Source organism: Xenopus laevis, chromosome 6S (genome assembly GCF_017654675.1).
Source record: "Xenopus laevis strain J_2021 chromosome 6S, Xenopus_laevis_v10.1, whole genome shotgun sequence".
NCBI lineage: Eukaryota > Metazoa > Chordata > Amphibia > Anura > Pipidae > Xenopus > Xenopus laevis.
In genome coordinates this window covers 12488031-12504658 of record NC_054382.1, presented here as the reverse complement: position 1 = coordinate 12504658, position 16628 = coordinate 12488031, and the positions used below count along the sequence as shown (strand labels likewise).

Genomic DNA, 16628 nt, shown 5'->3' with positions numbered 1-16628 from the left:
AAGTTTGTAGCAATATTGAAAAGAAGGTCAGCACACTCTGTATGTTCAACAGAGTGTGCTGACCTTCTTTTCAATATATATATATATATATATATATATATATATATATATATATATATATATATATATATACTTAACACAGCAAGGCTTACAGGGTTTGTTCATCTTTGAGTTAAAGGGCACATTTACTTAGGGTCGAATATCGAGGGTTAATTAACCCTCGTTATTTGACCGTCGAAGTTAAATCCTTTGGCTTCGATTTATCGCTATTCGTTCGATCGAACGATCGAAGGAATAATCGTTCCATTGAACGATAAAATCCTTCGAATCGAACGATTCAAAGGATTTTAATCCATCAAGCGATTTTCCTTCGATCAGAAATTGGCTAGAAAGCCTATGGGGACCTTCCCCATAGGCTAACATTGATGCTCGGTAGGTTTTAGTTGGTGAAGTAGGTGGTCGAAGATTTTTTTTAAAGAGACAGTACTTCGACTGTCGAATGGTCAAATAGTCGAATGATTTTTAGTTTGAATCGTTCGATTCGAAGTCGTAGTCGTAGGTCGAAGTAGCCAATTCGATGGTCGAAGTAGCCAAAAAAAACGTTCGAAATTCGAAGTATTTTTTATTCTATTCCTTCACTCGAGCTAAGTAAATGTGCCCTCAAGTGTTAGTATGATGTAGAGAGTGATATTCGGATACAATTTGCAATTGGTTTTTATTTTTTATTATTTGTGTTTATGAGTTATTTAGCTTTTTATTCAGCGGCTCTCCAGTTTTCACTTTCAAATGACCCTAGCAACCATGCCCTGATTTGGAAAAGAGACTGGCATATGAATAGGAGAGGCCTGAATAAAAAAAATAGAGGAATACAGTAGCAATAACAACACATTTGTAGCATTACTGAGCATTTGTTTTTTTAGATGGGGTCAGTGACCCCCATTTGAAAGCTGAAAAGGGTCAGCAGAATAAAAAAATAAAAATAAATGAAGACCAATTGAAAAGTTGCATAGAATTAGCCATTCTTCTATATGCTACCAATAGTTACGTTTTTAAGGTGAACCTTACATTCTTTTGGGCTAGTGGACTTCTCCCCGCTGTACCCCACTAAATCACAGAATGAAGGTAAAATGCACCAAACATTATTCATTCCTTCTGCAATAAACAGTTTAGAGCGATGCAACGGGAAGCTCAATAGTGAAGAATACAATCTATTAACCCTTGCTTTCCTGCACATTCAATGGTGCAACAGTGAAATTCAGGAGAACACCAAAAATAAATGCCACTGCATTAACATATATTGTTTGTCAAAACAGTGGCTTTTTGTCAAACTCTGTGCCTTTAACCCTTTTAGTGCCACACGGTATAGAGTCTACTGTAACATTAACCTTCCATTGTTCCAGTGACACAGATTGTACAGATCCCCTTGTGATCTAATGCAGTGCTATGTGGTTAATGGCAATGGGACCTGGCAGGGATGGGGTTAAATTCACAGCTAGGCCACAAGCAGCAGTGATTCTCATCCTGCAAATCAATCAGGACATTGAGAGCAGACACTAAATCAGACATCCAGTTTAGCACTTCCCCTTGATACATTTTATTGCCTCCTACTGTATTTCATCTCTTTTTTTATGTACATTAAGAAAGTTGAACATTTTTTCTTTATGGCATGGAATCCGGACACCTGTTATACAGAAAGCTCAGAATCTTCCATAGGCTCAATTTTATTTAATAAAAAAAAAAAAAAAAAGAAAATTCACATTTTTAAAAATATAATTTTTCTCTGTAATAATAAAAGGTCCAAGTATAGGAGAAGGAAGAGGAACTCCAGCAGTGTTACTGCAAACAACTTTTTATTCCAGGCAGTGGTAAATAAAATAAATACCCTTTATCAAGTGAATAAGGACCATTAACACGTGCACCCATTTAAAACTCACATGCACTTTGAACTATACAACATAGTGCAGTCTGGGTAATGGATTTAAAGAAAAATGTACTAACACAGTTTACAACGTTGATGCGTATATAGGTTATATTACAACACATAAATAGTGAAGCCAGTGCTCAGACCATAATTGTCTGCACACATAAGAAGTAAAAAATGTAAAAAAATAAAAAATACAAAAGCTTGAAGCCACACTCTCTGTTCGTCTGTAACACGGATCCTCTGCTAGAGGCTGCTGGGAGTTGCAGTCCATAGTGTGGGTGCGCTGAACAGCCAGAAACAGATACAAAGTTTCTAAATCGTAATTGGCTTTTGGCAGAGCGCCCAGAATACGTGGCAGGTGCACAATTTAAGATAAGCAAAGAAACAATTGTAACTATTTAAGATAATCGGGTCTCTTGGGGAAATGGTGACTTGCAGCTTAAAGGGCAATTCACCTTCATTAGCAAAACTGTAATAACACATAAAAAACACAGAAATGTGTTCAAACCTGCTAAATTTTGTAAAATGAACATGGTAATTAGGGGGTGTGGTCACAACAATGGGCGTGATCAAAAAATGTTGACGGTACACAGCGTGGCCAATTTTTTTTCCTCTTTTTATTTTTTCAAAATGTTGGGAAATGGAAATACCCTTTATATGGAAAACCCCAGGTCCTAAGCATTGTGGATAACAGAATGCACCACCCAGGTGAGTTTATCTATCAACTCTGCTATAAAGTGTCACCGTCACCTTCTTCCTCCCTGTTTTCTGCTCTTTTTATAATACGGGAGAAAATATGGAATAACATTTCTCATTTTTACATTCTTTGGCAATGATTGGACATCACATTCTGTGTTATTTTCTGTGCCGGATTTAATGGAAGGTGCTGGAAGGAGAGCAGGCTCCTGGCACAGGCACAAGATTAGACATTTGTTTGATTTGTGAATTTTAAGTCCAACATGAATAACATTTTTCTCATTAGTCACTTACTTTTAGGAGATAATGGGGCCTTTCATTTTGCCAAAAGGAAGGCATAGGGTACGAGTTTTGGGAAATAGAAAATCTCTAGTAGAAAACCCGATGAAGGTTGGAGTCTAAGGGGAAGACTCCGTGGGAGGGGGGGAACTATGCACAACATTGCAGTTACCTGTGCCTGGGACAGAACTAGGGGGTAGACAAAAGTATATACTTCCCAACTGTCCTGTATTTCCTGGGACGGTCCCGATTTTGTCAGCTCACCTCGCACTCCTGGATTGTTACTGAAATATCCTCTCTTTGATCTCCTGCACTGAACAGCCAGAAAAAGATACAAAGTTTCTAAAACTTAATTGGATTTGGCAGAGAGCCCAGAATATGTGGCAGGTGCACTTGAATACTTTTGTAACAATTTAAGATACGCAGGACTCTTGGGGAAACTGTGACTTGCAGCTTAATGGACAATTCCCCTTCATTAGCAAAACTGTAATAACACCTGACCCTAAAACCCCCTGAAATGTGTTCAAGCTTTCATATCCTGACAATTTTTGTAAAATGGACATGGTAATTAGGGGGTGTGGCCACACAAATGGCGTGGTAAAAGATTTGCCGCGCTAAGCATGGCAAATCTTTTTGTCCCTCATTCTATTTCCAAAATGTTAGAAGATATGAAAGTGGGCTCAGGGCTCAACAGTGGGAGGCACCGGGCACTAGGGATGCACCAAATCCACTATTTTGGATTCGGCCGAACCCCCTGAATCCTTCAACAAAAGATTCGGGCGAATACCGAACCAAATGCGTAAGCTAATTAGGCGTGGGAAAACATTTTTACTTCCTTGTTTTGTGACAAAAAGTCACACAATTTCCCTCCCCGCCCTCATTTGCATATGCAAATTAGGATTTGGATTTGGTTCAACCAGGCAGAAAGATTTGGCTGAATCCAAATCCAGCAGAAAAAGGCTGAAGCCCGAACAGACTCCTGGATTCGGTACATCCATACTGGGCACATACCTCATTTTTAGTCTAGCCCTAAACTGGCACTTGTCCCCCACTGCCAGATAATTCAAGTTCCCCCAAACACCCATTATTTCAAGGTCCCTTGTCCCTGTGCCGGCATGTGGGGGGAGTAACATGGCCAGCTGGGTTACATGCGGTTTTTGGTTGGCATTGCCCAACACTGACCCATGACCCCTGATTTAATTCATTTAGGATTCTGATTCAGCCTAATCTTCAGGTCTGGAATCAGTTTGGCTGACAATGCAGGGGAGCATAACAATATTGCTGGATCTGATTAGTATGTCAGTCTCAGTAAAAGATTCCCTTCAATTACATTTTCATCCTCAATTGGCAGCAGATTTTCCTGAAATATCTCCATCTATGTGAAACAGGTTTGTATATTTAGTAATTATTTTTGCTATTCGCCCTGCTTGGACCCGCTACCCGACCCGCAAGTACCTTATCCACAACCCGGACCCACAACCCACATTCGTACCTGATTGGACCCGCTACCCGACCTGCAAGTACCTTATCCGCAACCCGCATTCTTACCCACTTGGACCCGCTACCTGACCCGCAAGTACCTTATCCGCAACCCGGACCCGCAACCCGCATTCTTACCCCCTTGGACCCGCTACCCGACCCGCAAGTACCTTATCCGCAACCCGGAACTGCGACCTGCTCACCATCAAGAATCAGTGCCATCATTGTAAACCGGAAGTGACATCTTCGGAAGTAGGCGTGATCAGAAAAAATGGAGTAAAACAGGAAGTGCTGTCATTGTAAACCCGGAAGGGACAGCATCGGAAGGCATTTAAAAAAAAAAACGAGTAAAAATTGCTATTGAGAAGACCCTTGGCCTGCAGAACCGTCGACACGCGTCTATACCCGCACCACAAACTTCTACCCGCAGGGTACCACAGGTTTTTGCGGGTAACCCGCGGGTACCTGACCCACTGCAGGACTCTACCTCCATCTAGTGGGATCCTGGAGAACATTAAATAGATGGTCCTGCTAGGAGATAAATATGCATGCAGAACAAAGCAATGACTATTTTATAAAATAAACATTTAAAGAGTAGAAATATTTTTTCATTTGATTTATTATTTATTTAATTTTTAATTTGAACAAGCTGGTCGTTTGTAGAAATGAGCCTGATGAAGGGACTATAGACCCCTCAAAACTTACTTTGTCCTATTTCTGTATTACTGAGAGACAGTTGTAAAGTTTTGGATCAGAGTTTTTATTCTAAACCCAATAGAAAACATTTCAATTGAAAACATTTCATAGCATTAAGTTGCAGGGGAAAAAACTTAAATGCAAGAGATATTACATTGTTCCTTTCGTTCTTACAAATTTGCCTGTTTAAGAAACTTACCCCCATATGTAATAAAAGGCATAAGTTTGCCCAGGAGCAATAACCCACAGAAACCAATGAAATGTTTGCATTGAAACAGGTGACCAATAAATGCTACCTGCTGATTGGTTGCTATTGGTTACTGCTTCTGGGCAGACATATTGCCTTTTATTACATAGCCCCCTTAATACTAAATAAAATAGTTTGAACATGAATTAGGCTTTTGTGTGAATAATATACGCTTGTATTTTAAAAACACATAGTATACTTTAACCTAGCATATATTTTCCTTTAAATAACCCTTTACTTGGCAGGGCATGATAATTATCCCCTTGTTTGGGTAAGTGACCAAATTAGTGGATCCTTCATGAGCTGACCACCTGAGTACTGGTTTAAATTGGGCAGATCATAATATTATAGTTAAATCGGGTTCAAAAAAGACAAAGTCCATCAAGTTCTTAGGCCAATGCTTGAGTCACATAGAGGACATGCCAAACGGGTGACCCTGGGCCCCATCCATAGCATAAATGCAAAACAAACATATGTATTTAAAGGAACAGTAACACCAAAAAATTTGTTTTTTAAAGGAGTGACCGTATAATCTTTTGTTGCTTCACACTGGTAAAACTGGTGTGTTTGCTTCAGAAACACCACTAGAGTTTATATAAACTAGCTGCGGTGTAGCCATGGGGGCAGCCATTCAAGCACAGGATACACAGTAGATAACAGATAAGTACTACTATAGTTTATATAAACAAGCTGCCGTGTAGCCATGGGGGCAGCCATTCAAGCACAGGATACACAGTAGATAACAGATAAGTACTACTATAGTTTATATAAACAAGCTGCTGTGTAGCCATGGGGGCAGCCATTCAAGCACAGGATACACAGTAGATAACAGGTAAGTACTTCTATAGTTTATATAAACAAGCTGCTGTGTAGCCATGGGGGCAGCCATTCAAGCACAGGATACACAGTAGATAACAGATAAGTACTACTATAGTTTATATAAACAAGCTGCCGTGTAGCCATGGGGGCAGCCATTCAAGCACAGGATACACAGTAGATAACAGATAAGTACTACTATAGTTTATATAAACAAGCTGCTGTGTAGCCATGGGGGCAGCCATTCAAGCACAGGATACACAGTAGATAACAGATAAGTACTACTATAGTTTATATAAACAAGCTGCTGTGTAGCCATGGGGGCAGCCATTCAAGCACAGGATACACAGTAGATAACAGATAAGTACTACTATAGTTTATATAAACAAGCTGCGGTGTAGCCATGGGGGCAGCCATTCAAGCACAGGATACACAGTAGATAACAGATAAGTACTACTATAGTTTATATAAACAAGCTGCTGTGTAGCCATGGGGGCAGCCATTCAAGCACAGGATACACAGTAGATAACAGATAAGTACTACTATAGTTTATATAAACAAGCTGCGGTGTAGCCATGGGGGCAGCCATTCAAGCACAGGATACACAGTAGATAACAGATTAATACTACTATAGTTTATATAAACAAGCTGCTGTGTAGCCATGGGGGCAGCCATTCAAGCACAGGTTACACAGTAGATAACAGATACGTACTACTATAGTTTATATAAACAAGCTGCTGTGTAGCCATGGGGGCAGCCATTCAAGCACAGGATAAACAGTAGATAACAGATAAGTACTACTATAGTTTATATAAACAAGCTGTTGTGTAGCCATGGGGGCAGCCATTCAAGCACAGGATACAGAGTAGATAACAGATAAGTTCTGAAGAATCCCATTGTATACTACAGAGCTTATCTGTTATCTGTTATCTGCTGTGTATCCTGTGCCTTTTCTCCTTTTTCCAGCTTGAATGGCTGCCCCCATGGCTACACAGCAGCTTGTTTATATAAACTATAGTAGTACTTATCTGTTATCTACTGTGTATTCTGTGCTTGAATGGCTGCCCCCATGGCTACACCGCAGCTTGTTTATATAAACTATAGTAGTACTTATCTGTTATCTACTGTGTATCCTGTGCTTGAATGGCTGCCCCCATGGCTACACAGCAGCTTGTTTATATAAACTATAGTAGTACTTATCTGTTATCTACTGTGTATCCTGTGCTTGAATGGCTGCCCCCATGGCTACACAGCAGCTTGTTTATATAAACTCTATAGTTGCGTTTCTGAAGCAAACACACTAGTTTTACCAGTTCAGAGCAACAGTACATTATATTTCCATTACTTTAAAACACTTTCATTTTTTGTTGATACTATTTCTTTAAGCATAGGCTTCACTTGTAGAATAACTCACCAAATGGAGTAGGTGGCCCAGGTGCTCCTGCCCCAGGCCCTCAGCTGAAGGGAGCGGATAAACCGTATACAAAGAAGCAAAATGTTGGAGCAGGGCACTCAAAAGATCACGCATGGATCAGACGAATGTAGAGTAAAAAATAGAAATCTTTATTGGTATAAACTACTCATGCTTGAGGCTTTTCGTGTCAAAGACACTTAGTCATAGGCTACCTATGACTAAGTGTCTTTGACGCGAAACGCGTCAGGCACGAGTAGTTTATACCAATAAAGATTTCTATTTTTTACTCTACATTCGTCTGATCCATGCGTGATCTTTTGAGTGCCCTGCTCCAACATTTTGCTTCTTTGTATACCCCATCCATAGCCTCATAAGATGCCAGCTGAGAAAAAGATTGGCTTGGCCCATACATGGGATAAAACTGTTGTTGAAAGTGTGGCTGAAAGGGAAGTTTTCTATTTGATCAAAATAGAATATAATCTGGGCAACTACTGTTGTTGTTTCAGAGACCTTTTGGGATTTTGGTCCCCCCTCACCCTGTTCCGAGTGCAAAAAGAGCTAATGTAAGTGCCTAGCTGCAGGGGAGCGACAGGCTGCCTCAAGTTTCATTTGTGTAAGAAATATCCTTGACAATATTTGTGTTGGACTATGTTTTATAAACATAATTATATTTGTGTGTCTAACCTGAGCCCTATTTATTCTAAATTAAGCTCCTGTCAGACACAGTACTTGGCAAAGCAGCACGGGATAAAATGCAGATTTCTTTTCTGTATTAGTGTCCCTTTAATTGCATAAACAAGGCCTTGCTCATACTTTTAGTCTTAAGGAATATGAAGCTTGTTTATTAATGTGTCATCATCTGGATTAAGTGTTGATAGTGAATGCGGGCCAAAGTTCTGCTTGAATCTCCTGTATTTTGCAGTACAAGTCTCCTTTCAAGCCTTTTAATAATAAGCACGGGACACTAATAGCTTGAATATTTATGACCTTTCCAAATGTTTATGCTTTTTTCGAGCTGGCTTCCCCATTGTTTCATTTTTGAGTATTACAAAATAAGCAACGAGAGAGGGAATTTTGTTGGGTTTGTACTAAATCAGTGGTGGAAGGAAATGTTGGAAGGGCCCAGTGTGGAGTAAGTGTTTGTGTTCTGAGTAGGCAGTAAGACAAGAACTGAAATGAAAAGAAGCAAACAGCATCCAGGCCAGGAAGAACAATATCCGTGCCTGGAAGTGAGGCATTATGAGACAACCCTTAATCAGAAGCCAAAGAGAGAAGTCCAGGGTCGGACATCAGGCCCCCCTGCCCCAGCCGCAGCCCCCTTTCAGGCCCCCTGCTCACTTTTACACCTGTTTTTTGCTGCGCCCGGGGCTCTCCTGGATTTTCCCAGTGTCCTGCTGGCCCAGTCCAAGCCTGGAGTTGTCATTGAGGGAAACCAGGAAACAAAAGCCGGAAGGATCAATATCTCATGCCTGGGACTAAGGGCTGAACTACAAGGTGCACATCCTTCCGATCTGACACGATGAGAGGAAGCACAGGTGTCACGTAGGATGTGCCGAATCTAGCGAACGCTATATGTTGAGTCTTCATCTGTCGTGTAGGATGAAATCAGTTAGATTCGGCACATCCAACGTGACGCCTGCTCTTCCTCTCATCTCGCCGGATCGGAAGGACACGCACCATGTAGTTCAGCCCTAAGGGCTAATGAGACAAGCCTGACTCCCAAACCAAAGATAGAAGTCATTGAAGGAAACAAGAGGTGGAAGGAACAATATCTCATTCCCGGGACCAAGGTCAAATGAGACAAGTCCAAGTCCCAAGCCAAAGAGAGAAGTCATTGAGGGAAACTAGGAAACAAGAGGTGGAAGGAACAATATCTCATGCCTGGGCAAGGTCCAATGAGACAAGCCCAAGTCCCAAGCCAAAGAGAGAAGTCATTGAGGGAAACTAGGAAACAAGAGGTGGAAGGAACAATATCTCATGCCTGGGACCAAGGTCCAATGAGACAAGCCCAAGTCCCAAGCCAAAGAGAGAAGTCATTGAGGGAAACTAGGAAACAAGAGGTGGAAGGAACAATATCTCATTCCTGGGACCAAGGTCCAATGAGACAAGCCCAAGTCCCAAGCCAAAGAGAGAAGTCATTGAGGGAAACTAGGAAACAAGAGGTGGAAGGAACAATATCTCATGCCTGGGACCAAGGTCGTATGAGACAAGCCCAAGTCCCAAGCCAAAGAGAGAAGTCATTGAGGGGAAACTAGGAAACAAGAGGCGTAAGGATCAATACTCATGCCTGGGACTGAACGCTAATGAAACAAGCCTCACAAGTCACAAGCCAAAAAGAAAAGTCATGGAAGGAAGGATCAAAATACTTTGCCTGCAACCAAAGGGTGATGAATGAAGCTTTACAGAGACAGCAAACCAATATATGAGGACAGGACATCCGCAATTTGAACAGAATATTTTCCCTGATGAGAATTCTGCCATCACTATACATATGACCAACAATTGTATTCCCTACTGTACCCTTGGTGATTATGTTTTCACTCTAAACAAAGTCACAGAAATAGGCAAACGTGATCATAATAGATCAAAAATAGTTACAGCAAAATCCAAAACAGTTAAAGGGGTTGTTCACCTTTGAGATAACTTTTAGTATGATGTAGCGAGTGATATTGTGAGACTGCCCCTAGTCATGTGACTTGTGCCAGCACTTTAGGAGAGAAATGCTTTCTGGCAGGCTGCTGTTTTTCCTTCTCAATGTAACTGAATGTGTCTCAGTGGGACCTGGATTTTACTATTGAGTGCTGTTCTTAGATCTACCAGGCAGCTGTTATCTTGTGTTAGGGAGCTGCTAAAAAAAAAATGTCCACTTTGCCCAGCATGACCGTGTACTAGAGTTGTTGTATAGCACCGGGGGGTTCTGGAGGAACGTCATTTCGTTTCTACTATGTACTTTATTTACTGTATATGGCTGAAATGACAATAAAATCCACTTGACTTGCTAACTGGTTACCTTCCCATTGTTCTTTTGTTTGGCTGCTGGGGGGAAAAAGGAAGGGGGTGATATCACTTCAACTTGCAGTACAGCAGTAAAGAGTGATTGAAGTTTAGCAGAGCACAAGTCACATGACTTGGGGCAGCTGGGAAATTGACAATGTCTAGCCCCATGTCAGATTTCAAAATTGAATATAAAAAAAGTCTGTTTGCTCTTTTGAAGAAAGGGATTTCAGTGCAGAATTCTGCTGGTGCAGCACTATTAACTGGTTCATTTTGAAAAAAAAAAATTTACCCATGACAACACCCCTCACATGCTCTTTCCACTTAGCAAAAGCCCATCTTGTTGAAAGAGGGTTCAGTGTATCTTATACTCCTATAGTTAGTATTTGCCTTTCTAAAGCAAATTAGGGTTACAAATGTTCAAACCTAAAGTGCCCTCTAGTGGATTTATACAGAGCTGTTTTCCTTTCAACCAAACTCTTCTAAAATGCAAGAAAAACTTTCTTAAAAATACAAAATGCAAACTTTAAACTCCCTAAATAAAAATTGTATCTGCCCAAGTGGTTGCTCCGTACCAACCCTTTCACTCCATCTTGCTCTAAGTAAGTAAACCAGAAGTGGCGGTTGACAAATTTGTAAAATGGCAAATTCACAAAGGCAGATGTTACCGTCTCTGAATGTCTCGTAAGTGCGCCAATTTCCTAAAACGTTGTATATCTTTTCGTCGGACAGACATTTTTTCGAGCGTTTTCAAAAGACAATTTTTTATTTTGGAGAGCCCGATGTGTCGGAAAAATTGTCGGAAAAACAAATGAGTCTACGAGCAATTTATAAAAATGTTGAGAAAAGTGGCGCTGAAAAAACCATGCCCACTTTTTTTTTTTCAAAAAGTGTCGTACACGTCTGAAAATTGAAGGGTAAATGCTCTGTGAATTTGTTGGCTGTTACTACAACACTTTCAATGACAATTTTTTGTTCCCAACACTTTTGTGAATTCCCTCCAAATGCGCAAGTGGCCCTAGTCAAAGGAGAAGGAAAGGTTAAAACTAAGTAAGCCTTATCAGAAAGATCCACCTAAATATACCAGTAAATCCCCAAAGTAATGCTGCTCGGAGTCCCCTGTCAAAAGAAACACAGCATTTCTTTCCTTTTATTGTGTACTCATGGGCTTCAGTATCAGACTTCCTGCCTTCAGCTTAAACCTCATTGCCCTGGGCAAGAGCATGCTCAGTTTGCTCCTCTTCCCCCCGCCCCTCCCTTCTCTGCTGTAATCTGAGCCCAGAGCAGGGAGAGACTCAGGCAGGAAGTGATGTCACACCATGTTAATACTGCAGCTCCTATCCTAAACAAACAGAGAGTTTCTAGAGCTTTTTACTCGGGTATGGTAAAACATTCTACAGAATAAATATAGCATTCTAGCTTGCACTAATGCAGCTAATCTATTGGCAATAAAATGCCTCCATAGCTTTCCTTCTCCTTTAAGAATCGGCTTCAACTGCGCATCTCCTGTCCTTGTTCAGACCAGAAGATAATGCAAATGGCCAGAAGATGATGCCTGTGAACTCTGCTGTGATGCTCTGTATTTTAGGACCAGTTTGTTTTTTTCAGTTAAGGGGGCTTTTGTTACTGGGGGTTAGTTCTCCTTTAAAGAGTAAAGGTGGCCATAGACACACAGATCGGATCGTACGAATCGAGGATTCGTACGATTTTCGGATCGTGTGTGGCGTGTGCCAACATCTTTCGCCCGGCGGAGATCGGTCGTTTGGTCGATCGGTCAGGTTTGATTTTGACCCGACCGATCCCACCGGAGCTCATGGCACATCGTAATCTGATCGTTCGGCCATACGGCCGAACGATCAGATTACCCCCGATATAGCCATGCCTGTTAATGGCATATCGGGGAAAGATCCGCTCGTTTGGCAACATCGCCAAACGAGCGGATCTTTGCATCTATGGCCACCTTAAGTGGGGATATTCATTGTGGGGATATTGTTATTCCATTCCTAAAGGGCACTACTTATTCATACTGCAAAGAAATGGTTGATATCTTTTTAAGGATTGGTTCGGGATTCGGCCCTTTTCAGCAGGATTCGGCTGAATCCTTCTGCCAGGCCGAACTGAATCAGAATTTGCATATGCAAATTAGGGGCGGAAGGGAAATCACGTGACTTTGTCACAAAACAAGGAAGTAAAAATGTTTTCCCCTTCCTACACCTAATTTGCATATGCGGCCGAATCTTTTGTGAAGGATTCGGGGGTTCGGCCAAATCCAAAATAGTGGATTCAGTGCATTCCTAGTTTGCACTTGTATTCTGAAGGATTCTTCACAGCCACTGCAAGTTGGTACAAAATAAATGTTTGTGTCCCCTTAAAGGTACAGTAACACCAAAAAATTAACAAAAAAATAATACAAATATAATGTAGTGTTGGAGATACACACCTGTATGGGTCATGTGATCCCTTCCGAGGAAGTGGCGTAACGCCGCAAATTGTATTATGGTTCCTCCAGCATGTTATGTTTTTAAATGGACAATAAAATATAAAATATTTAATATATCCATGGCGGTTGTCACTAATGCTCCGTTACCTTAGCGTTGTTCAGATGGACTCCGACGTCTACTGGGAGTTGGATGTACATTTAGCTCTGTTTTACTCCTAGCAGCTGGTAACTGTCTCCCATATATTTGATACATGGCTGCTTGAAGAAACCTTTTTTTTAAAGGCTGGTGTAAGTATGGAAACACAGTCGACAAATTTGTAAAATGGACACGACACATAGAGGCACATTTATCAAAGATCGAATTTCGAATTCATGCAAGTTTATATAAAGTCCCTTAAACTCAAATGAACTCTAAATTAAACCAAATCGAAATTTATTATAAAAATCAAATTTTTTAAACTTGGGTGAATAAGATCAACCTGAAAACTCGAATTGATTTTGATTTGAATTTCAAAAACTCGATTCGAATGTCAGGAAGGCTGCAAACAACTCCAAATTGATCCCTGGACGTCTCCCATTGACTTAAAACAGCAATTCGGCAGGTTTTGGGTGGTGAATAGTCGAAATTGAGTTCTTAAAGGGCCAGAGTATGCAGAGTATATGATAAATCTCGAAAATCTAATTCAAAGTTTTGAAAATCTGAATTGAATTCGAGTAACTCCCTAGTAGAATTTGACAGTTTTGACCATAAAAAACTAGAAAATTAGAATTTTCAATTCGACCCTTGATAAATCTGCCCACAGTATTTCTCTCCACCTTACTGAAGATATAAGATGTATAATGCCCTATAAGAAGCATAAAATACCCTAGGTAGGTCCATTTTTTTTTTTGAAGGAGAGAAGGACTGGTCCAGGATTCAGAAGTAAGTAACTAGAACCATGGGGGTGTCTAGCAACTGGGAGCTGCCTTCATTAATGCACTTACCAAAATCTCAGGCGGCAGCATAACAATTATCTATGTAGACCTGCGCTGAGTTAAAACACAAATTTTTTTTTTTTTTAATTTATTTAAGTTTTTATATGCAGATATTTTATACAGATTTCAGTTGAATGATATAAAAATAGTTCATAAAACTGTTATAAATTGTTAATTTCCTCTAAAAATAATCAATAGTACAACATATTTAACAAATAGTTTTGCGGTTTCATTGGTGACTGGTGCATGTGACTCATACAGTCCAATAACATCAATTGCTGGTGATATAAAAATAATAATCTATGCAAGTGCAAAGCAAATAACATACTGTATATACTGACAGGAACTTACCATATCACTGCAGTCCCACCCACGAAGAGCAGAAGTCTCTAAGCTCAGCTTGTACCATCCGAGGGCACTTTTACTATAACAAGTGCAAATCTGCATTAGTGCTAAGATTCCAGCAGGGAGGGGAGGAGGGAGGGAGGGAGAGAGGAGCAAACTGAGCATGCTCAAGCCCTAGCCCTGGAGGCTTATGTTGAAAACAGGAAGTCTGATACAGAAGCCCATACACAATAGAAGGAAAGAAATGTGGTGTTTCTTTTGACAGAGGACTCAGAGCAGCATTTCTTTGAGGGGTTACTGGTATATTTAGGTGGATCTTTCTGATAAAGCTTACTTAGTTTTAGCCTTTCCTTCTCCTAAAAAGGGGGCCTTTACCATAAAACCCCAAATGAGGGCTTAAGAAGCAAAAGTTATTGAAGTCCACCAACCCTAGTACAGTTTAATGCACATATGAATATTGTTTCTGTATGAAGCCAAAATACCAAACCGAATCCGAATTTGCATATGCAAATTTGCATATGCAAATTAGGGGTGGGACGGGAAAACATTTTTTACTTTTGTACCGTTTCTGAAATAATCAAGTTTATCTTCACTATCCCTCTATTAACATCTGTTTCTCTTCGTTCTGTCTTCATGCAGCAGTTGGGTGTCAGATATTCATTGAGTTAGATCCAATATATCTTATAGGGGGGCTCCTTTTGCCTAGAAGATGTATTAGAGCTCATTCTATTAAAATCACCAGACATCAGGTCTCTCTACATGCAAAATTTGTGCAAAAGGCAGTTATTTTGTTAGATTTTGTTTGTACTGGAATCAGTTATTTGAGTGAGCTCTAATTCATCTGCTAGGAAAGGAAGCCCCCCTATAAGATATATTGGATCATTCACCCAACTGCTGCATGAAGAGAAAATGAAGAGAAATCGATGCTGAGAGAGGGATAGTGAATATAAACGTGATTATATCAGAAATGGTGCAGAATTTTTAATTCATTGTATTTAGAAAGATTAACTTGAGGAAGCTTATATTAAATTTTCATTTTAGCGGTAGTTCCCCTTTAAATAGTATCACCATGGCCCACTCCCCTTTGGGATGCAATGTTATACACCATTCTATAGCGAGTCTATTGGCAATGATTTCCCCAAAGTTCCTGATAATGAGGGGAACATACCTAAATGTGAGAAAATCTGCCCCATGGTACTTGGGAGGTCAGAGTTCTGATGGGATACCACCCCCCCCACCTCATTATAACAAGCCAACTGCCACATCAAACCCTTCTGTGTTTCTTATAATCTATCACTATCAGTTGCTTTATGCTACATCTACCAGCATCCCCTACTACAGCTGCTGGGTTTTATCAGCTCAATGCTCCTTCCATAAGTGCCAGCACAACATAAAGAATTGCCAAAAATATTTAAATATTTACAAAGCTAACAAACAAACACATGGTTTGGAATCATACACAGAACTGCACATGAAGTATGCTTGGCAAACTATAAAATTTTTTGCTATAATATCTCATGCAGAAGGAGTTGTAGCTTCTCCATCTCCCCTGTCTGGCACTTAGCCCATATCTTCTTAATATACTGGATGTCCACTTTCCCAGAAGCCTTTGCCAATGCCAGTCCTGTTAGGCCATTGTTCTTCTCTGGTTCACCCAGCGTGGCCATGCACAGTATTCTGTTGGAAAAGAATGGAAATTAGTGGGTAAAGACACGTTGGATTTTAAAGACAGATGATGGGTGAAGCTTCCTGAATTCTAATATTAACCCTTAAAGAAGAAGGAAAGTTACAGGGTAGAGTCCTGCACGGGACTAATATGTTAAACCCGAACCGCGATCCGCAACCCGCATCCGTATACTTACCTGCTTGGACCTGCTACCCGACCAGCAAGTACCTTATCCGCAACCCATCAAGAAACAGGACGTGCTGTCGTAAACCGGAAGTGACATCATTAGAAGTTGGCGTCATCAGAAAAAAAAACGCTATTGAGAAGACCTGCAAATGCGGAAAACCAGAAAACCGCCAACCCACGTTTATACCTGCTCCCAAAACCTCTATCTGCAACCCGCAGGTTTTGCGGGTAAACCCGCAGGTACCCGACTCGATGCAGGACTCAACTACAGAGGCCGTTTATTGCCAATAGATTAGCCACAATAGTGCAAGCTATAAGACTATATTTATTCTACAGAACGCTTTACCATACCTGAGTAAACAGCTCTAGAAGCTATCTCTGTTTGTTTAGGATAGCAGCTGCCATATTAGCTTGGTGTGACATTACTTCCTGCCTGAGCCTCTCCCTGCTCACTCATAGCCTTGACCTCGG

At 40.6% G+C, this 16628-nt stretch overlaps 1 protein-coding gene across 2 annotated transcripts in view; it reads right to left on the bottom strand.

Moving 5' to 3' along the window:
* Window positions 1-15259: 15259 nt before the first annotated feature.
* dync2i1.S (dynein 2 intermediate chain 1 S homeolog) overlaps window positions 15260-16628 on the bottom strand; it is a 35455-nt gene continuing 34086 nt past the window's right edge. For both annotated transcript variants that reach the window (XM_018269029.2, XM_041567359.1), the window contains exon 22: window positions 15260-15982. In XM_018269029.2, the coding sequence (XP_018124518.1) occupies window positions 15811-15982 (172 nt within the window). In that variant the 3' untranslated portion in view covers window positions 15260-15810. The remainder of the gene's footprint in view (window positions 15983-16628) is intronic.